At 41.2% G+C, this 23,261-nt stretch overlaps 1 protein-coding gene across 3 annotated transcripts in view; it reads right to left on the minus strand.

The window, feature by feature from the left end:
- LOC118422800 (inositol polyphosphate 5-phosphatase OCRL-like) overlaps positions 1-23,261 on the minus strand; it is a 55,667-nt gene that overhangs the window by 5,281 nt on the left and 27,125 nt on the right. For all 3 annotated transcript variants that reach the window (XM_035830571.1, XM_035830573.1, XM_035830574.1), the window contains 8 exons: positions 22,116-22,294; positions 6,181-6,292; positions 4,886-4,995; positions 4,159-4,294; positions 3,363-3,473; positions 2,481-2,549; positions 2,020-2,116; positions 841-1,076 (listed from right to left, as the gene is read on the minus strand). In XM_035830571.1, coding sequence (XP_035686464.1) covers positions 841-1,076; positions 2,020-2,116; positions 2,481-2,549; positions 3,363-3,473; positions 4,159-4,294; positions 4,886-4,995; positions 6,181-6,292; positions 22,116-22,294 — 1,050 coding nt within the window. The remainder of the gene's footprint in view (positions 1-840; positions 1,077-2,019; positions 2,117-2,480; positions 2,550-3,362; positions 3,474-4,158; positions 4,295-4,885; positions 4,996-6,180; positions 6,293-22,115; positions 22,295-23,261) is intronic.

Genomic DNA, 23,261 nt, shown 5'->3' on the forward strand with positions numbered 1-23,261 from the left:
AGCACTTGTAGTGAAAGTGGCCTCGAACCATAGCTCATGGAACTCAATGGATGGTTGACCTAATCTTCCGCTGGTCATGACTAGTAGAGAGACATGTATATGTACATGTACAGTTTTATTGTACCGGGCAAATCCAAACTCCCCTAGCCTAGCCTAGGTTCCAGACACCCAAACTCAAGTCAGGGTCTTAATTAGTCTGGGGCCTGTTGTAGAATTTCCTACACTGGCCTACAGCCAAGGAGCTGGCCTGTGTAGGCTCTGGAAACAGTCTCACTGGCAGGGCTCTAGCCAGCTCGAAATTTTTTTCTGTCAGCGAATTCCCGTTGTCACGAAAACCGCGAAAATTAAGTTAGAAAGACGGAAATGAGACCTTGAAAAACAGGTTTGAATGAGATCATCGTATGCGAAAGGGTGCCAACACACATTGTCAACAATCATAACAATAGCAAGACAAACAGTGTGTGGCTTTTACGGCCGTGGACAGCGTCTCCAAGCCGCCTGTAGCTTCCACCAAGAATTTTTGTCCGTCAAGGTTGACGGATTGGTTTAAAAAAATTTTCGTCACACGCAGCAAATTTCCGTCAATTGATGGAAAAACGGACGCTGGCTAGAGCCCTGCTGTAAATCCATTTAATGTTTGGTAAAATCAGTGGTTCGGGAAAAAGGGGTTTTAGTAGAGAGAACATTTTCCCTACTTGGCCAATGATCCAATAATAATCATTGAAATTTTAGCAGTTGAAGTAAGCTATCAGTGCTGTGAGTTCAAATCAGCAGCTTATTATTACAGAATAACGGAAAAACGGAGAGCCCTGACACACATAGATTTAACCCATCACCTACCAGGTCAACCAGGCGAGCCACAGGCACCTCTCTGATCGGTCCCCTCATGTTGCACAGCGCCTCGATGGACGAACCGAAGCAGCTGGGGATGAAGTCTCCTTGGACGGTCACGAAGTAGTCCTTCCCGCCATCAAGGTGCAGAACTAAGATGTCTTCAAGACTGTCCTCACCTGAGTTCAGCCTGCCCGCCGTGTTCTTGTCGACATAGATTTCTAACTCTATAGGGTAGCTGTCACCTAGAGCAGGACAAGAAAGGTACTGTAAATGCAGAATTGTTCATGATGGATTAATGTTCGCGGTTTTTGCGGCCGCCACTTCACCGCGAATTTAAAACCACCGGGAACATTTTTCCATAACAGTAAGAGACTACAGTGCATGGTGCTACCGCGGATAAAAACCACAGCGAAAAGTCCATTTTCCCGCTACCGCGAAATCAAATCCCCGCGAACTTAAATGCATTTACAGTATATATTATTGCTTTGAATTAGATTTTCAATATAAAACCTTGTCCTGGTAATGAAATGTCAAACTCTTACATTGGTATCTGCTTCCTATAAAGCAATGGAAACTGTTACAGTGTTACACCTCAAACTCTATAGGGTAATTGTCAGAGCAGAGCAGAGCAAGGAAAAGGCACATGTAGCTATTACATGTATGTCTGCACAAACAAATGTCTTGCTCATATTGTGTTGACCTAAGGACCCTACAGACTGAGTGTAATTTTCACTTACATTCTACAGTAATGAAAGAGCTGTCAAACTCATGTCCTGCTCACACAATCTTCAAACTCTACAAAGTCACGTAGATCTACATTTGAATGAAATAAGTTTGAAACTCTATTTCCTTCGTGTGTGTGTGTGTGTGTGTGTCACACGGTGTGTGTGTATGTGTGTGTGTGTAGTGTGTGTGTGTCTGTGTGTGTGTGTAGTGTGTGTGTGTGTCTGTGTGTGTGTAGTGTGTGTGTGTGTGTGTGTGTCTGTGTGCATGTGTGTATCTAGATCTGTAAACAGCATGACTCAAGAAGCTTTGTTTAGTTGAAAATAAATTTCTGTTTGGCTATGAGCAGAAACAGTTAAAAGAAGAACAGAACTGTCAAACATCAGACTGTTGAAAGTTGAACAACAATTAAAATCTTTCCCTTTCCACAGTAAGAAAGTGCAACAACAAGACTGTTCCTACCTGGCATGATGAACCCCAGGGACGGCTGAACATTCAGCCATGGCTTACAGTATTCCTTTTCATCCAACTTACAGATAAACTCAAACTGGCAGGGAACCTGTAAACGTAATGATTATCATAGTTAACAGGCAGGTAATCATCACACAAGGCCTTCAACTAAACTGACAGGTCTCTATCAGAAGTCATGACAGAAAGGGGTGGTAACAAGCCGTGCAGGGACATACTGGGTTAGTGTTAGTTACTTGTATAATATTCATACTTGTGACTTTAATTGAACATAATTACTTCAGGGTCAGTAGACTACAAGGACTTACACGCACATGTTATGTTTATGTATACAAAACAGTTGCCAACTGGACATGCTATTTCACACAGTTACCAGGAGAAAGCACAGTCTTTTAAATTCAAAAAGTTACAGACTCCCTTCCAACCCTGCCCAGGTGAATACTGAACCTCCCCACCTGCCCAGTGTTGGTGATGCTGATGGTTTTCTTCTGGGGCTCCAGGAACTTGATGCGTTCAAACTTCAACTGGGGAGACAAACAAGAAAGCTAGGACTGAGCACAAAATGTGGCCGCAACACTTAAGACATCCGTGAACAGTTTCGTCAGGTTGGTACGTCACTGAATAAAGAGACTCTTTTTACACAACCAATGCTTTATTCTCACCAACGTTTCGGTCACCGTCTGTTACCTTCTTCAGGGTAATACTGACTGGTTCACATTGTATTGCAGGACAGGTGTCGCTGCTCACGTTTTGTGACCGCATCTGTACTGTGAGCAGCGACATCTGTCCTGCAGTACAATGTGAACCAGTCAGAATTGCCCTGAGGAAGGTGACAGACGGTCACCAAAATGTCGGTGAGAATAAAGCACTGGTTGTGTAAAAAGAGTCTCTTTATTCAACAGTTAAGACAGTTGATGACAATTTATTCTGTGCCTGTAAAAAAAGAAAAGTCTTTCCAAGGAGGAAAAGCAACCAAAGATTGTATTTGATATAAGATTATAAAATTTGGTTACTTTTGGTCAATGAACCAACAGCTTTATCAAACATAAAATGTATCATTGTGATTTGGTACAATAATCAATGATCCAAATGCATACACAGACGTTAACTTAAAGGTATCTATATATCTAATAACTATTACTCTCCTTCAATTAAAAATATGTACTTAAAAAGTAATCAACCAACTGAATTATTCAAATAATTGTCTCTTGTTGGTACAGTAATTATTGATAAAGCAATTTGATCGAAATACAGGAGTTCAACACAGCATTCCCCACATAAAACCACAATGCTTCCCACTGCAGTACTTTCCCTCACAGCTAGGAGGCACCACTTACATCCACACAGCTGAGTGACACAGACGGGAGGAACTCATTCTCCAGCTTGTCCAGTTTCCTGATAACCTCCTCAAACACCCTCTTGTAGTTGTCTTCATCAATGACTTTTACCTGCATGGGTAAAGAATGTACATAAGAACCTACATCTGACACAAGTGTCGTATACTGGTATCACTTACCAAGTTAGCAACTACACTGATGGCTATATTGGTTGGCAAGCACTTTCACAACTATCCAACAAGTTTCACTCCTGCAACTACAGTCATGGTTACCTCCCTAGTGTCACTTCTGCAAGTCAATTATTAGGCTCCAACACTACATTTGTGTCCATTTTGGTCATCTGACCATCCCCGAAGAAGATAGAAATTCTTGCTTTTTTTTTTCTTTCTGAAATCAGTCGAAAATTAATGAGTATGCTGATGTCATCCATAAAATTTACTTGCTGTGGCCTTAGTCTAAATATTTGACCATTGGGGAAAGATAGAAGATCTGGCAACCTGAGTTTTCCCCAATATTCTTCTTGATGTTTCGCTTAGTGTCAATGCCATCCTCCGATATTTCCTTCCACCCTAGACGGATAGTTTTGTCTAGTCCCGATGACCGTGACAGTTTCCTTGCTTTACTGTTAGGAGGTCTTGGTGCGGACTAATGATTTGTCTATTGAAGCTTATCATAGGGGTGATACAACTGTAGACAAAGACAATGGGATCATTTTCTTGCCAGCAAGAGAGTGGTATTCTGTAGAAAGGAGTCTTCATCACCAAATTAGTCACTAAAAACAGTTACTAAAACTCACCCCGATGTCGAAGAGACAGGAGACGGGTTTATGGTCGCTGAGTTTGAGTTCCCTGTGAGACCTGTACTCCACCGCAGACACACTGTCACCCTTGCAGAGGACACGGTCACACCAGGCCGGCACTCGGCACTTCTCACTGTAGGGAACAAGCAAATACAAAACAAGTCTTAGCATGAAAGCTCATCTGTGTTGATGTAGTACATATTGAAGATTTTCCACAGTCGGACTGTCTTACAACACAAAAATTAGCTTACCTCGAATTTTCAGTCGTACTTCCGTCGACCTTCTTCAGGAGTGACGATTCAGTTACTCCGATCACGTGACTTAGAGATACGTGATTTGAGTAACGAATCATAAATGCCTGGCAGACGATCTACGGTAGAGTACATCTGAGCCGACACTCAACAGAGACGGGGGCCGATATTGTCTGCCAGGCATTTATGATTTGTTACTAGAATCACGTGTCTCTAAGTCACGTGATCAGAGTAATTGAATCATCACTCCTGAAGAAGGTCGACGGAAGTGCGACTGAAAATTCGAGGTAAGGTAATTTTGGTGTTGTAAGACAGTGGAAAATCTTCAATACAAAACAAGTCTCATGTACACCAATTGCGTTTACGATTTTATGTCATTTTTTAAAGAATCTATTTACAATGTATATAATAACTGAAAACTTTTCCATCATTTTCATCAACTACAATTCATAAGAAATTATGCTGTACAGCACCTTGTATCCCAGTCGTCTGTGCCGGGGTCGTACTTGTAGGTTGGAATGAAGTTGACGGATGCTTCCTTGAAGTCTTTGAATACGCTCCTCTCATTCATCTGTCTTTTGAGCTGGGGAAATAACAGAATGCTTGAGGAATTGCAGTCAACCAATGAGGATGATGATAAAAAGCAAACTCTTTTTTTTTTTCTTTTTATAGCAAACTTAGGCCACACCAATTTGATTTCTTGGTTCACGGATTTTTTCATAAAGAATATGGAGCGAGAGGGCGAAATAAAAATAAAAATTGTAAAATGGCTGGGGTAAAGGTAACGACTAATCCAAAACATAAAGAAAAAAAGTTTTCAGCTTGAAAAAAGTACAAAAACACAATTTTTGCACAGTAACAGCACCTGTACCCACACTTTAAGGAGCTTATAATATAAAGGCCAATTTGCTACACCGGAAAGTTGGTGAATGGTTTCATTAATGGTGAAAATTTGCTGAGTGGTAATTTTTATTTTTATTTTTTTCCCCCAAAAATAGGAGCGAGCGAATCCGTGAACCAAGAAATTAAATCGGTGTGGCCTTAACTAAAGGTAGATGTAGTCACAAAACCTTTTTCATACTAAAGGGGCAGTGAGTTGTTATAATGGTATGAAACTGGAAGTCTGAGAGTGAGAACAACCCTTTCTTTCCACCACCTTTTACCTCCCAAACCAAAATCAGGTACCCATTTGTTTATTTGTACCCATTTCTACACCTGGGTGGAGTGAGGAAAGTTGGGTAAAGTGCCTTTCCCAAGGGCATGACCACAATGTATTCCAGCAATCAAACCCACAACCTGCCGATCTCGTGTCCCGGGCTAGGCTATAAGCTTAAGCCACTTGCCCGCTCAGCGGCACATTCAGTGATGATGACGACGTGATAGTAGAGTACACAGTCAAGGAAACAGGACTCTAGCCAGCTCGACATTTTTTTCCGTCAGCCTTTTCCCATTGCCATGAAAACACTATTCCATGAGTTAGAGAGACTGAACTGAGACCTTGAAAAACGGGTTTTTAATGAGATTATCGTATGCGAAAGGGCGCCGACACACATTATCAACAATCATAACAATAGCAAAACAAACAGTGTGTGGCTTTTACGGCTGTGGACAGCGTCCCCAAGCCGCCCGTAGCTTCCAGCAAGGATTTTTGTCCGTCAAGGTTGACGGATTGGTTTTAAAATTTTTCTGTCACATGCAGCAAATTTCCGTCAATTGACAAAAAAACGGATGCTGGCTAGAGCCCTGGTACACAGTAAAGGAAACGAACCTGGTCATGCTCCATCAGGGCCCAGAACATCTCCTTCTCAATCAGCGCCTTCACTTCGCTGATCTCAATGTCACTAAGTCTGTAGTTCAGGTCCCCTACCCACAACACAACACTGAAAAAGAAATTAACAATTAACAATCATGTCCCCAATCATCTAGCCTGGGTACCATCTGGATAGTAGTTTGCTCCTACATTCGCTTCTGCTATCCGTCTGGAGACTTGCGCATTCCAACCGTTTGGTGGTTACGGCAGTTGATGAGAGAATCAATGAATGGGTTCTAGAGCGCTCGTTTGATGACGACAGGCCGGCATCCACATGTGCAAAGGGACGTGGGGCTTTTCTGGTGTTGGAACACCAGTTCGAACGATCACTTGAACCCATTCCATAATTCACTCATATGTGGGGACCAATTTATTTATTTATTGGTTTGGCTGCACCGAACACACAGCCAGGGCTGCCCAACTAGCCTATGGCTATTACAAAGGGCTAGCCCTGCTGACAAACACATAAACAATACAGATTAAAAAAAGAACATTTGTATGGGGATCAATCAGCGCCTGCATCCAAAATTTGGACGATTCCAGGCGTTAAGATGGTCCGCGTTCCCAGACGGCAACACAGAGAAGCGACGGTATATAGTGTATAATGAATGTCAGAGCTAGAGAAGCGACTGTATATAGTAAATAATGAACGCTGGGGCGAACTACTTTCCGGATGGTACCCAGGCTAACAATCATCCCCATCCACAGAATTCTGCAGTCATGGAATTGGCCAGCAGTTGCACCCAGTCTTTCTTCATCTTCCTCATCTCCTGTGCATTGCATCATGTGAAATCCCCTAGCTCTCAGGGTCCTAAGTGTCCTTAAACCTTCCACGCGCGTCTTCGGGAGGGCTCATTAGCATATAACGCGGGCTCATTAGGCTATATAGCTGTTTATGACTGCAAGCGCCACGGGTGTGCCGCAGCCAACGTTCCAGATCCCTTCCGACATCTCCACAGATATCGGCAAAAACTGTGTATAGATTGGGCCTAAAATAAAATCCTGCGTGGAGAGAACCCTGCTGATGTCAACAGTCCATCCAGGGTTGAGCTGCTGTTTTCACAGAGCAGGGCTCGAAATACCACCTGCATATGCAGGTTAGTGCAGGTAAAATGGGAGCTGTGCAGGTATTTCTGGTGTCTACCTGCACCTAACCTGCACTGGTCCATGTACTGGGTGTTATATATAAATGTCATATGGTGTAGGTGTATGTTACCTGCACCAGTGCAGGTATACAGAAAAAAGTATTTCGAGCCCTGCAGAGAATATCAAATATCTAATCCCTGTGAGAATCTGGACAATGCAGAATTTATAAAACTTAATCCACCTCAGTCTATGGGAACTGTGATCTTACTCATCTAACTTAAGGCCAGGTTGATTTGATTATATGGATGACATCCTCTGGGAACCCTAAAACTAAATTAAATGTGCATGTGAGAATTAAGATAAAAATTACAAAAAAGTTGCCTTCGCTATGAAATCCATGCAGTCAATTAAACTTGAGCAAAATGACTCAACACACAGAGTATGGTAAACTAAAAAATAGATTCTTGATTAAGAATTTGATCATTTGTGAATGCCACAACCTTACAAGCGTTAAAAGTTTGCATCTTTTTTACTTTTAAGAGCCATTCTAATCATAAGCTAATGAAAATAAGCCTGATTCACCACAAAACAGCAAACTGCTTTCAAAGTGCCCGTGCAAAACATAACATTCTGGGCAAACATCTCACATGACAAGGTGTCAGGCTTGACCATAAGACAGATTTTACACACTAGCAAGTCTTGAGGTGAACTACAACTCCTTAAAGATGGTGTGGGTGGAGGTTGCCATGGCAATGAGTGTTCTGGGTGTTCTGGCGTACCTGCGGTACACACCTGTCCCACCTGAAGGCGTCTCCGAAAGGGAAAAGCGGAAAGTTGCGATTCGCACGTTAAGACTTGTCCTGGACGTGGTCAGTTACCTCATTTTTATTTTTATTTGTTGGAATTATTCTGTAGTTCAATATACCTTTTTCTGACTACAATTTTTTCTTGAGCGGTTGGGGTCATTTTGCATGTCACCAGTAAACTACTGTAATTCCTGATTTTTTCATTGTACTGTTATGTTCACGATTGTCAGTAATGATAAGTTCATGTTACAGTCGTCACCGTGAAAACCGTGAACATAACAGTACATTGAAAAAATCAGGAATTACAGTAAACTGTTACATTCTGTTTTATGTATGCACACTGTGCAGGGATCAGTTCTGGAGTTCCTGGGCGTGACAACCATCATCAACATCCTACGGCGACTTGAGCCCACAACTGCTCCAGATATGCCCCCAGGCCTGAAGGTCACTGAGACGACCTTCGATGGAGTCAAGGTCACGGTGTTAGAACCTCGGTCCGCACAGAAGCAAACCGCCGTCGCGGGACTGGTGTACATCCACGGCGGGGCATTTTGTTTTGGCACCACAGGTACAATACGTGACACCAGTCGTGGGGATCAAAATTATATCTTGTACTAAGTTGTAGAAACTTTCTACAATAATCTTGCAGCTTGTTAACCATTGTCCTGCTGAAAGTGTTTTCGCATACTGTAAATGCATTCAAGTTCGCGGGGATTTAATTTCGCGGTAGCTGGAAAAAGGACTTTTCGCGGTGGATTTAAGTTTGCGGTAACACCATAGACTGCAGTCTAATACGATAATAGAAAACATTAATCCACCGCGAATATTTCTGCATTATTTTACAGTATTCAACCCCACCCTAAGCTGGTTAATTAATTAGAATTATTATAGTAAAACATGACCTATTCTAATTGTATGAACCCTGGAGGATTCAAACTCTAAACTCAAACTCTTACAGTGCTGCTGCTGCAGATTTACCTCCCCATGCAATTGATGTGCTGTGCTGCGGTATGCATTATTTAAGTGATAAATGCCTCAAACGCAAAAGATACTAGACACAGGCATCATATACACATGTATGTGCATCCCGTATATATACTATTATCATATGGGATAAGCAGGACAAGGGTTTTAAAATGTCCCCATTTCCGATGATTACGCTTGGTGTAAACAACAAATTTTTTTCCATGTAACTGCATGCCATGACTAACTGATGATACCTGATTTTCTTGTACCTTAAATATGATTATTTTGTTTTTCTATCAATTTACAGCTGCATGCCTCCATGTCATATCCCATCTTGCCTTAGAGCTGGGTATTGTGGTCATTTCTGTCGAGTGAGTATTTTTTTTTTCAAAGCATTGGTCTTCATTCGATTATTTGGATACTGGATATTATGATTTTGGAAACGATCAGACGTTTTAGACACCATCCAGAGTCTTTCGTCATTGACACTGGAGAGATTTTGTTGGAGAGAGATTTTATTTATATCCTAGCTGTGAATTGATAAGCTAAAGAGTTTCAAAAGACTAGTGGCACGGTAGCGATCCACGAACGTGTATGGAATCAACGAGCTAATGATTGTCATTTGTTTTCATAATAATTCTTCTTCTTTCATTTATGTATGTATGTATTTAGAATTCCTTTATTTTCTGTATGATCAATAGGAATGTTGTGTCAATATGTATATGATTAGTTGACCCCTCACCTCCTCCATGTAAGCTCGACCTCCACGAAAAGCGGCCTAGCAGGCCGGTGGAGTATTTATCGAGTCAAAATAAAGGCACAAACAAACAAACAAAGAGATCTTGTTGGAGAACAGATTTATCCTAACTATGAATTCATAAGCAAAAAGAGAGGGAAGACAAATTTTAGTAGTCCAAAGGAAACAAGGGTAAGACTAACCCAGCTGATGTTTGGTGAACGACTGTCACCTTCCTCAGGCCAATACTGACCGCTTCTAGGACATAGGAGAATTCTTTTGTATGTCATACCTGGGCTGCAAAAACGTTTGATACAGGTGTTCCGGACCATGTGATAACTTTCTGTATCACACAGGCTTTGAAGTCGTATCACACAAGCTTCCCACGAATAAATCAAACTATTTCTAACGGACCAAGTGCGGCACGGTTGAAAATTCGAATAGAGGATTCGGCCGTTAGAATTGCTGTTGTTACAATCTTTTGTTCGAGGAGTGGACACAACATTTTCTCAACTTTTGGTGGATTTCATATCGAAATGTGTTTTCTCAGGTGATCAGTCAATAATGACATAAATAAGATACAACACGGTGTATTCCGTATCACCCTCGGTCCCAGCCCTCCCGCAGGTCGGATCACCCTCCGGCCTTCAGCCGTCGGGCGATCCTTCCCACGGCCGGGCTGGTACCTCGGGTGATACGGAATACACCGTTGTTGTATTCTATATTTACAGCAGGTACATACATTGCTTACATTTCGATGTCTCTCAGACACCTTCGTCAGAGCTTCTAACGAGAGTTCTGCTTCTCATCGCTATATATATGTAGCCGATGTAGGTGGCGCTTTTGCGGTGAGAAAACAGACGTCGAAACGTAAGCAATACTAAGTACCTGCTGGTTGTGTAAAAATAAATCTTCTATTATATCCTATATTCTACCAACCTGATGAAACTATTTTCGGAAGTGACCGGTTCTACATGTACTTTACACTGCAGCTACGTGTGACTTTTACTTTCAGCTACATGCACAGTAGGTGTCGTTGCTGAAGTGTGAATGTTGTATATACACGACGTATATACAGACCCTGACCTCTCATTGCAAATATTGTTGTTGACAAGTGATGTTATATAGTCCATTATAGATGATTTGTATGTCATCCTACACCATGCATATATAAATGTTCTTTTTTTTGTTTTCATTCCTATCCTTTATGAACTTAGAAAATTGTTATTGATAAGTATCCTGTCCAAATCCATATGTATTGTCTCTAGTTGGGCAGCCCTGGCTGTGTGTCCTGAACAGTCAAACCAATAAATAAATAAATAAATATCTTCTTGCAGCTACCGTCTTGCGCCGGAGCACAAGTTCCCAGCCGGGCTGAACGACTGCGTGACGGCAACCAAGTATTTTCTTAGACATGCCTAGAGGTAAGATGTCCCCACCTTTGGACTGAAGATCACTTCTGATTAACATCCTCCTACGCAAGGTCCCCAACGGCTAGCTGACTCAGCCTATGGAGCCCTGCTATCTCATGGCCTACCCGCAGTTCCTTTCAGTTCCTCGTCGCCCTGCTTATAAATACTAATGAGCTTACCCTTATATGGGCAGTCTGAGCCGTTGGGAATCGGGTGTAGGAGGATGGTGCTATGTAAGACGTAACATAATTGGCTGGTAGCTTACCAGCGGCGTTTGCGAGACAGCTTTCGACAACAAAAAGCCCAAGAAAAGCCCATTCTCTGATTGGTTGACAGGTGGTTTGTGGCAACAATCTCAGTAACCCTAAGTCATGTTTCGGCCTTTCAGCCTAATTAACTGCTGCCCTTACTTTCATGCGTTGTACAACGGTTACTTGATGTTTTTGTCTGGAATTGCTGACATGTTTTGAAGTTAAATATTGATTAGATGCAATCTGACCACATTCATTTCACATATACCTTATTAGTCCATGGGCCAGGACCCGAAATTGACGATATTTGTACCACTGAGAGGGACCAGAGCTACCATGCATTTTTTTAATCTGCAATAACCAAAGTTTATTTTAATCCATGATAACAAGCTTTAATGTACAGCTTTCTTGTTGTAATCACGTGACCAAGTGACGTCATCCAAACGGATCTCTCAGATTGACACTATGCTGAAAGGAACGCGTAGAAATATCAAACATCAATATTTTTAAATAAAAATTCATAGGTTGGTAGAACCAGTCACTACAACCACCTAAATATTCTTCCCTTTTTAATATTTAGCTTTGATAGAAAATTATGAGTCCTAAAATCAGATTTTTTTGCAGATTTTCTCATAAAAAATATATAGTCTACTTTCCAATATCGTGCATTTCTTCACATTACCTATGGGGCCTTGCCTGATAATATAGACTTACTGTGCATACCATTCGCTGCATATCAAACTTTGAATGGTATAAATCCGTCCATGCATTCCGGAGATATAAATGTGTGAAGGATGACACATCTGCCAGCTTGTAAGTGACAATATCGTTGCTAAGGCCGTTGCTAAGGCCGTTGCTATGGAGGTTCCAGATCGTACTCCACAACAAAACTGATACACAGAACTAATTTTTCTGTAGTATTTTGCTCTGATTACCTCAGTAGAAGTGTACAGAATAGTGTTGACATGTTTAACATTTAACAGATGCAGAAATATGTTTTTATACGTTGTTTCCTTCAGAATCATTAGCAAAACTGTTGCTAAGGCTGTTGCTATGGGGATACTCGGTCATGTTTCAAGCAAAGAACAGCACAGAATCAAATTCTCTGACAAGTAATTTTGCTCCTGTCATCTTGTAAATCACGCATAACTGTGAAAAATATCATAATTGATTGGAAGTGTTCATTGGGGCTCTACATGGGGGATATGAGGATACCTGAAAAGGAATTACCTTGATTTTGTACATTTTTATTTTTACTTTTCCTCAAATTTAGTAGATACCTTACTAAATCACAGTGAATATCTATAGCTAGTATGCCGTACATAATGAAAAGGCTCTGCATGGGGGTTACCAGGACTCCACAAATGTGGCACCGTTTAATACCGGCACACTGCACACGTGGATGCAGGATGCATATTGAAAATTTACAAGACCATAACAAAGTTCAAGAAAAAGGCTATTCTAGGATGAATACAAGTTTTTGTACTTTTCTTTTCTGGCACATAAAATTTGCTCATGTCATCCTGAAAGAAACGTGAGTCTTGTTGACTTTTGGCACCTTCAAAAATGTAATTGCACGAGAAAACCAGGCAAAACTATGCTAAGATCGGAAGGTTGGGGTCGGTCAAATTGAGTAAATCTGATGGAAATATGAACATGTTTTGTATTTTCCCTACCTGTACAGACCAAAAGGTGAGGATAAAACATTGCATTTAAGATGATGTACTAGGGGGGTACTTGAACCAATAAAAGCAGACTTTTACTCTCTTGAAATTTTGAACATGTCTAAGGCGCATTACCTCCCATGCTCCCTCTGCACATTGGAGGTAATGCACCTGGTGGATGGTGTAATGTTGCTGGAAAGAGCAATATGAATCGTTGTCTAATTGGGGTGCATAATAAATCAGTTTAAAAGTGATGTTTTACTATGGAGGTTGCTTTTTGTGTAGCTGTGTGAAAACCACACATAACTGTCATAAAACTAAAGTAAAGTTGATACATTGATTTGGTTGACCGTGTCTGACCTTTTAAAAATGGGACAAACCTTCTCTGCTTAGCTATAGAGATTAGCATTCAGGAGCCTCTCTAGTATGTCAGTTTTAACACACACAAACAACCACTACTAATAGCAGATGTGCCCCCACTGTAGCAATTTGCACTGTTGTGTGGCCAAATTTCAGTCAGGTTTCAGACCAGCTCATTCTACTACAACAACATTGATACATGTCACTGACACTATTCTCGACAACATGGAGAAGGGACTTTTTACTGGTGCCGTCTTTCTTGATTTAAAGAAAGCCTTCGACACCGTATGTTACACTATTCTTCTTGACAAGTTAAGACTGAATGGTTTCCAAGATACTGAACTGGTCATATCTAGATGACAGAAAGCAAACCACTGTTGTAAATGGGGTGGCAAGTGATTTCATGGGAATTCTGTTGGGGTTCCCCAAGGTTCCGTACTAGGGCCTTTGTTGTTCATCCTATACATTAATGACATGCCCAACATATTGCAACATGCAATCAGTACAGCTGCCTCAAGTTCACTTGGAATGTGGAAGACGTAAGTTTAGATACAGGGGCGTTTGTCAGTGGAATCACCTTCCAATGACTTTAAAAACGGCTCCCAACATTGCAACATTCAAGCATATGATGAAACTCAGAGCTGACCTCTGACCTCATGACCGGACTGAAGTATGATTCTGGAAAACGGTCTTTGTATACAGTCAAACCTGCCCGAGCGACCACCTCTTCTCAGCGACCACCTGGCCATTTCGACCGCTTTTTCTAGGTCCCGATTTTTTCCCCATTGACGTAATCATTAAGCGACCTTTTCTCAACGACCACCTGGCCAACGCGACCGCGACTGGCCAAAATTGGGACCCATAACGACCGCGTCAATTTCAGCCATGAAGTTTTCATCGATTTTTGATGATAACTATCACGATTTTGTGCCGAAATCGGCCAGTTTGCGTCGGATTTTGACTACCATTACGATGCTATCTTTAGAATAGAGATGGAGGCAATCAATGGGTGGGTCAATGGGGCAGTCTACTGTAATATGGGAGGAAATTTCGTTGTAAGAAAATCCGAATTTAGTTGTTACAGAATTTTCTTTAAATCTTTATCATTATAAAGTGAACGAATGCTGAAACGTATATAGCCTAGGCCTCATTCCTTTTTAAGAAAGATCTGTGTAGCTCAATCCTTTTTAAGAAAGATCTGTGTGAGTGCTTTTGTCCAACCAATGGTCCAACTGTACTGTACATTCACCCGTGGGTAAGTACACTATCGGGACGTACCGGGCATCTCCGCAGGCATCGAATTCGAAAGGTACACCGTAGTTATTTCAGATACGGCGATCAAGAACACAGCGACGCATAAAGGCTTATATGGTAACTGACAACATCAAAGGTCCGTTACTGTCTAAAACGTTAGTATACAAATATTGAGCAGTTCTCTTCTTGTTATGAATAACGTTGCCGACTTGCTGTCCTCCAGAAAGAAATTGTATAGCCAACTAAATACGTATAACACTGGTCCATCTAACGATCGTAGACGCAGAAATGCAACATGATTGTATAGCACGTACTTTATTGTATGGTAGAAATCCAATTTATAGAAAGTAACGTTATATATTTTTTTTAGACTAGAGTAGATCGAGTAGACTGTCTTTTTAACCTCCTTGACTTGAGTAGAGTTTCTCTGGCGCAGGTAGGAACGTCCTGATCCAATTTGTCCAATTTCTGTTCATTTACTGTATTAAAATTCACCAGGCTCACTGATGATTATTACTTACGTTTTTGCGTGCGTGTTGTTCTTTGCTTGCGTTTGCTTGCTATTTTCCATTAAACACAACGGAAACCATTTATACTATGCATCGGGCATGTTTTGAGTCGATACTCTTCTCAGCGACCACCTGTCCAAATCGACCGCTTTGTTCCGGTCCCCCGGGTGGTCGTCTTGGGCAGGTTTGACTGTATATTGTTTGTATGTTATGTATTGTTGATATGTCATGTACTATGTGTAATACAGGGCCTCACTGTAAAGCAGTGTGTAAAGCACTGAGTTGAGCCACCCTGGTTAAAGAAAACAGAATAAAAAAAAGCCAGAATCTAACGTCTGTTGAATAGGGATTCCTCTTCCGCGACAGCTATTCTCTACATTAGAGAACACATAACCCCATATCTGCATTACGCAACATCTGCTTGGCAATATCCAATTACGGCAAGGCCTAACGCGCAGAGATAACTTAGAGCTGAACCAATATAAGGAAGGGCGTGGGGGTGATTTCTGAAATTATTACATTGATTACAACAACAGCTACCGCGAAAAAAACAACGTGCATCATCGCGCAACTAATTGAAGACGACATGCCAAACTACATAAGAATACGAATACAGACACGAACACTCATCACGGCCACCAACAACAATACCCTGTCGTCGGAGGTTACCTTCCCAGAGTAATTGCATCACAGAGTATGTTACCCGCGGTTGCCGAATTTCAGGTCATTTGGTTTAAATACCAAGGTACAGGAGCAAAAAATATTCATTTTTGGTCTAAAAATGGCCAAAAAATCGCAAAAAATGTAATCATAAGAACGTAGTGTCTGCAAATGGCATTAATAAAGTCCTGTTTGTATATGTAAAAGGCATCCCGACACCAAATTTCAGGTCATTTGGTTTAATTACCAGGGCACAGGAGCCAAAAAATGTACATTTTTTTCTAAAAATTACCATAAAATCCCCAAATTAACCATTTTGAAGTGATGTATGCAAAAAGCACGAATGAATTCCTGTGACCATATGTCATAACTTTGTCCAGTTATGAAAATGATGAAATTACATAATTACCTATCAGATATCTGTTAGTTTCTGACTGTTTCTGTAGGCCACAGATAGTGTATGATGGGCGAGATTACATGTAAGCCTTGTTCATAGGTCAAAACGGCCGTTGTCATGGCAACCAGTGGCCACCACTTGACCCCAAACTTACCTTTTTTGTATGATTAGATAAAGGCATCACAATCTTGAAAAAGATCGATATTTTGACTTTGATCACTTGTTTTTCCTACAGGTCAGACATCGAAGTTAGGGCTGCCCATTGACAAGCATGTTGAAATACACTGAATGAAGGCTTCAAAAAAGTACTAACCCATAGTTCAATCTTTAAAATTCTTCTCCACCAGAAAGTCACTTGGGTCTAGTTTATAAGCATTCAAAGAAAACAGAGGGTTGTTTGGCTCATTCTCGGAGAAAAGCTCGCTCTATGAAAGAAACCTCACCTTTGACCCATTTTCCCTCCTGATACAACCAGTAGCACCCTATAACTAAAACCTGTCCTTACACCAGCTGAACTGCTGAATTGAACAAATTTTGACCCAAACAGGAAAGCTTAGACCCTACCTGTCTCTTCTAACTCAAAAAGTCTCCAGATTGGGCAAAAATTTTCAAGGAAAAGAAGGATTTTCAAGGATTTTAAGTCACACCCAAATCGTTTTTGCCCTCAACCGCGCAACGCAACTCTGACGTCAGCCCTACAGACAGAGCTTCTAAGATTACCCATGATGCATTGCGATATCAGAGTGAATTGGTAAAATGCCTGCAGGGGTATAATTCTTAAAACACTTATAACTCCTGATAGAATTGAAGGATTTTCTTGATTTAAAGCCCAAAATGTAGGGAATGATGTGATCAATTAACAAAACTAATTATAAGAGACCCCATAGGTAGCCCGGATAAATGCCTGATGTTGGAAAGTAAACAATGCATTTTCTACACAGAAATTACCCCCAAAATCGTAGTTTCAAGACTCATAACTTCCTAACGACACTGAGTATCGCCAAAATATTGATTATTTTGTGATTCCCAAGGCTTCTTTTATCTATGAATGTATTTTCACAGAAAATTGTTGATGTTTGATAATTTGTCCTGGTCTTTTGTATTTCGCCCCCAAAACCGATGTTCATTCTGATGACGTCATTTGGTCACGTGATTACAATAAGAAAGCTGTACATAAAAGCTTGTTATTATACATAAGAATAAACTTTAGTTATTGCAGATTCAAAAAATCCATAGTAGCTCTGGTCCCTCTCGGTGGTACAAAAAATCGTCCTGGCCCATGGACTATATGCATATCTCAATATTAATATAATAAGCACTTGACAATGTTGGTACCATCAAACACCTTGTGCATCGCACAGAAATATTTTTTCAGTAAAAATTTGGTATGTACGTATGCAGCTAAGACCAATCTACAACATCCTGTCGAGACCATATCTATAACTGTAATTAGAAGAAAGATATCTTATGATATTTACAAAATTTTGACAAAAACAGACCCTTGGAAATATTCATGAAACCATAGCTTAGCACTGGAACCCTCTAAGAAAATGGTCTCAACAGGAGATTGTTGTGCAACTTGTCTCCTTTCCACCCATATGTTTTGTAAGTTGGAAAAATGTTGTCTCAGCGTGCACAACTTTATTTAAAAAGTACTACAAAATTTTAACTTTTGGCATCTGTAGATGTGAAATCTGATCTTCTTGTTGTGATTGGTGAACAATATGGCCAATTAACTTGTTGACATAGCACCCTCACAGGAGGGAAGCAGACTACCTGGCCAGAACAATGGGTAGTTCATGGCTTGTTTACCTGGCTCCAGACGCAGCTTGGTTTGCTTTTAAAAACAATGCTAAACATGTTTTCAAGCATAGGTGGTGTAAATAATTCTCTTTACCCTATTACAAGTTTTCAATTACAGTTGTAAAATACTAGTTTTCAAGAAAATTATGGCCAGGCATATGCAATATAGGAGACTATACAAATAAATGACAGCATTTGGTGATCATAAAATTAAGCAAAATGTACATGTGTATCCACAATTCTAACAAAGGAAACAATGGGGTTGGTGGGCAATTCGTCTGAAATTTCTAATGCATTTTTTTCTCTGCAAGTCCATCGAGGAAATCACTGAAAATCTTTTTGTCTTGTCTTGAATCCCTTGTTCTATCAAAGACGACTATCTTGCGCAAGCGAGCAACTTCCCATGTGTTTTTAAGTCAAGGAAAACTCAGATGTCTCCGAACTGTTTGGTACAATAATGTTTGAAGTAATTTGAAGTTATTATAACTATGCTGTGTGAATTGTCAAAATGTGGATCTGACGTTACCAAACTTACAAACTAAAAACACTAGAAGTTTGTAGACACAGTAAATGTTTTTGAATTTGAACACATCGTTATGTTTCTGAAGGAAAAGATACTTAGCATTGTTTTTACTGGCCTGTGTTATTTTTGTTTCTTCCGTTGCCAGCCAGAAAAAAGTGCTGTGATGTAGGCTAAAACAGATTATAACATTTTTAAAAATCGCCATCCTGTAATGCTGGTACAAGCAAGGAGGTTATATAGATCCACATCGGATCTTTTCGAAGCATAACGTTATATCTTATACATACAACGCTTTCATCTGCGAACAGGGCATCGAACGTTTGACACTGTTTTTTTTTTCTTTTGTGACGAATTTTTTTTCCCTTCAGAAACACCCTGCATTTTCTTTGAAAATGTGGCCTTTCTAGTTCGATTTCTTTCAATACACATCCTAGCTTGGATTCCCAGACAGCCCTGTATGATGGCCATTCACACTACACGGGGTGCCAGGTACCTTCTCACCTGGCCCAGCAGTACCCCACCTGAAAAGTTTTCACAGTAGGCGGAGAGGGGGCAATTATTGAACAATAGGGAAAATCTGTGAAAATTGGGGTCAAAGTTGGTTGCTATGTGTTGCTAGGGGAGCCAACACCCACTTTGCTGGGGGTCCCTGAACATGACTTAACCGCTGAGAGATCATAATAACCGCTGGTAGGCATCTAGATAGCAGGGCCCCATAGGCTAATGCCATTGGGGACCGGGCGTTAGGAGGATGCTGAATAAGGTTTCAGAAAAATACGATGTACTAGTACAAAACCGGGAAAACCTAATTACAAACCTTATATACATGTAAGCTCTTCTGCATGACTTGCATAAACTGTATTATGGGTGTCGATGAGCCTAATTCCAACTTCAAAAGTACCATGACAGACATTTTATTATTTCTAACACTTTTTAACACTAAGATGTCAAGAATATAGTTTATACTTATACTTGATATCTTTTAATTACATAATTATGTAAACCTATGAAAATACTTGGGTGCACCAGTGCACCCACAGAAAAAAATGGGTTCGCAGCTCCAATTTTGGGTGCACATTCACCTACTATTTCGAGACCTGGTACTTTTCCCTTGATGTTATATCACTACTAGGGGTGGGTACCGGTACAGAAACTTTAGGTCCAGGTCCGGTTCAGGTCCAGAGGATCAGGTCCAGGTCCGGACCTGAACCTGGACCTGATTCAGTATGTGAAAACTTGTGAATGGACAAAATTCAAAACAATGGACCAGGTGCATTGCACTTAAGGAAGAAATCTGTTTGTGAATCTATTTGACTCCAACTGGCGTAACTGCGTCTGTACAATTAGCTATAAACCTTGGTAGAAACGACTATAGACTCAACGCTACTTCGCTCTTGTTATTTTCTTCGACCGGTAAGCGCCAAAGCGTGTAAATGCCTGATAGAATAATCTGTTAATTTTCTAACCGGTCCAACATCCAGTCCTCCTAATTTTTTTCAGGTCCGTTTTTTTTCTGGACCGGTCCAATAAGAAAAACTGGTTTTGTACCGGTATGCTGTACCAGTACCCAGCCCTAATCACTACCATTTTTGCGACAGGTACAACACGGACCCCTCCCGTATCGGAATCGCCGGCCACAGTGCCGGGGCATCTCTTGCAGCGGTGGTTGCGCTGAAACTGGCGGAAGAAGAACAAAACCCTCCTCTCAAACTTCAGGTCCTACTGAGCCCTACAACACAGGCTGTCATGCTCACAGCATCTGCCTACAAGTACGGCCCGTGTGATTTTCAGTCGGTGTGGGCTATGGCTTACTTCGCTTCTCTTTATCTGTACGGCGACAGGTCGAAGGTGGACCTCGTACTTGCGAACCCTTACCCAGCGAAGCTGGAGGGTACCCACTACATGAACTTCCTCGATCCTTCCTTAGTGGACCCGGCCCTCCCCCCTCTCCCCCCAGGGAGACTTGTCAGAAGGGAAGACATAGCGGCTGGCGATGACGACCTTCAGATGGCTCTGAACCCGCACGTTTCACCTCTCCTCGCTGGCTGAAGAAGGGGACATAAGGGGTCTCCCATCTACGTTTATCATGGCCATGGAGTTTGACGCAGTCCGAGACCATGCTATCTTTTACGCCAAGCGTCTCGAGCGAGCCGGGGTCAAGGTGAAGATGTTACACTACAAGACCGGCTACCACGGCCAGCTCTACCACTTCAAGTGGTCTGAGTCGGGCAGGGGCATGATGGAAGATGTCTTGTCCTACCTGAAGGAAAGCCTGTGACAGGAGTGTTTCCTCTCTGACTAGCCTGGATACCATACCCCAACCTCAAATATCTTTCGTGTTGGGGTCTGGCAGGATGGCTGTAGAAAGGTTCTTGAAGGCCCTTGATCAGAGGGAGGAGAACCTAGGATTAATGACTGGTAACTCACAGCACAGGTAGCCAGCTACAACACACCACAGTTGGTCAGCAGGCTATCACAGTAGCGAATCAGGTACTTAGTGGTCACTGTTATGGATTCAAAAAATACAGTTGGGGGTCTTTAACCAATCATGGTAGGGTGTGGTTACCTCCTGCTGATCCTGCTGCTGTTCTATTGGTGGAGTTTTTTGCCCACTATAACTTATAAGGGGCAAAATTGAGAAGACGGCCTATGCCATCCGGCCAGACCCCTGCACGATAGATACTTGAGATCGGGCTGGGGTTTGGTAACCAGGCTACTCTCTGACACTTCAGGAGATGCTACCATAACAGTGTTGCTGAATAGCTGTCATGATTGTATTACTAACTAGTATTTGCTGAATCTGTAACTGAAGACAACTGGTACAGCTTTACAACTTATGAGACTACCAGCTCGTTCTCATTGCAATGTCAAAAATGCTGTCACCGGACTTAACGACTTGATATTGAGCAAATTATAGAGAGCATGACTAGTCCCTTTGTTTTTCCACAATCCCTGTAATGTTTTACAAAAGATGCACCACAACATTCATATTGGTTCATGGCTTTGAAGGTTATTATAGCCTTGGGTGGGATTTAAACCCCTAAAAAATGGCTGTCGCCTGAGAAGATACGAAGAATTCAAATAGTATATTGTGCATGAAATTCAGGGTATGGTATTTAAAGATCTGTTACAGGGTCAGCCAACATCTCCTATGATTTAGTATTCTTCAGCATAACTTACATACTTGAGTGTGCTAATGTGTACTGTAAATGCATTTAAGTTCGTGGGGATTTAATTTCGCGGTAGCGGGTAAAAGGACTTTTCGCGGTGGATTTAAATTCGCGGTAACACCATAGACTGCAGTCTAGTACCATAATAGAAAAATATTCGCGGTGATTTTAAGTTCGCGGTGAAGTGGTCACCGCGAAAACCGCGAACATTAATCCACCGCGAACATTTCTGCATTTACAGTATTGTAGCTAATTTACATACTTGTGCTTGTGTATATTGTGGCTAATTTACATACTTGTGCTTGTGTATAGTCAGTGGTGGTTGCGTGAGGTTGAACTGCATGCGGGCGCAGATGTCGCTGTAGTCCTGGTTGCGTCTCTCGTAGTGTTCAGTGTGAGCGGCCAGGTGGGAGTTGACGATGCAGAAGCTGGTGTTGTGGAAGTCAAACCTGATTGCCACTCCTCCTTTGTTTCCCTGCAAACACAATTATGTGTAACAGTTACAGTAACTATTAGGGCTGGGTATCGGTACAGCGTATCAGTACAAAATCATTTTTTCTTACTGGACCGGTCCAAAAAAACTGGACCTGAAAAAATTAGGTGGACCGGATGTTGGACCGATTAGAAAATTAACAGATTATTTTATCAGGCATTCACACATTTTGGCGCTTGCAGGTGGAAGAAAATAACAAGTGTGAAGTAGAGTAGAGTTTATAGTAAATTTTCTTACGGGTGTAGTTAGTGTTGTAGGATTTTAAAACGCCAGTGTAAGTCTAATACTCCACCAAACAGATTTCTCTGTAGTGAAATGGACCATTGGTATGAGTCATACTGAATCAGGTTCAGGTCCGGACCTGGACCTGATCCTTTGGACCTGAACCGGACCTGGACCTGAATTTTCTGTACCGGTACCCAGCCCTAGTTACTATACAATCATCTTGAAATGTTCAAAGTGGTTCTATCTGCACAATGTTCACAGTGATCTCATATCACAGAATTATGACACCGAAAGTATGCATTTAGATTTACAACAGTTTACAACTAAAATGTTTCAACCAACAATTTATACAAGGTCTTTTTCCCTCTTAATCCAAAATTATTTAATACATATTGTATTTGCACCAGATGATTCAGTCATTTCTCCTACATTAATTGGTGATATAATTGCATAACATTAACTGATTAAGATGATGATGATGATGAACATAACATTAAGATGATGACATTAAGATGATGATAACATTAAGATGATGACATTAAGATGATGATAACATTAAGATGATGATGATGACAACATTAAGATGATGATGATGATGATAACATTAAGATGATGATGATGATGAACATTAAGAACAACCACAGCAATTGTGGTTATGACTGAAGCAGTGTCTATAGATCACAATAGCTAGCCACTGCAATAAAAGACTCAGTGTATTCAAGGA

This window comes from Branchiostoma floridae, chromosome 9, assembly GCF_000003815.2.
Source record: "Branchiostoma floridae strain S238N-H82 chromosome 9, Bfl_VNyyK, whole genome shotgun sequence".
NCBI lineage: Eukaryota > Metazoa > Chordata > Leptocardii > Amphioxiformes > Branchiostomatidae > Branchiostoma > Branchiostoma floridae.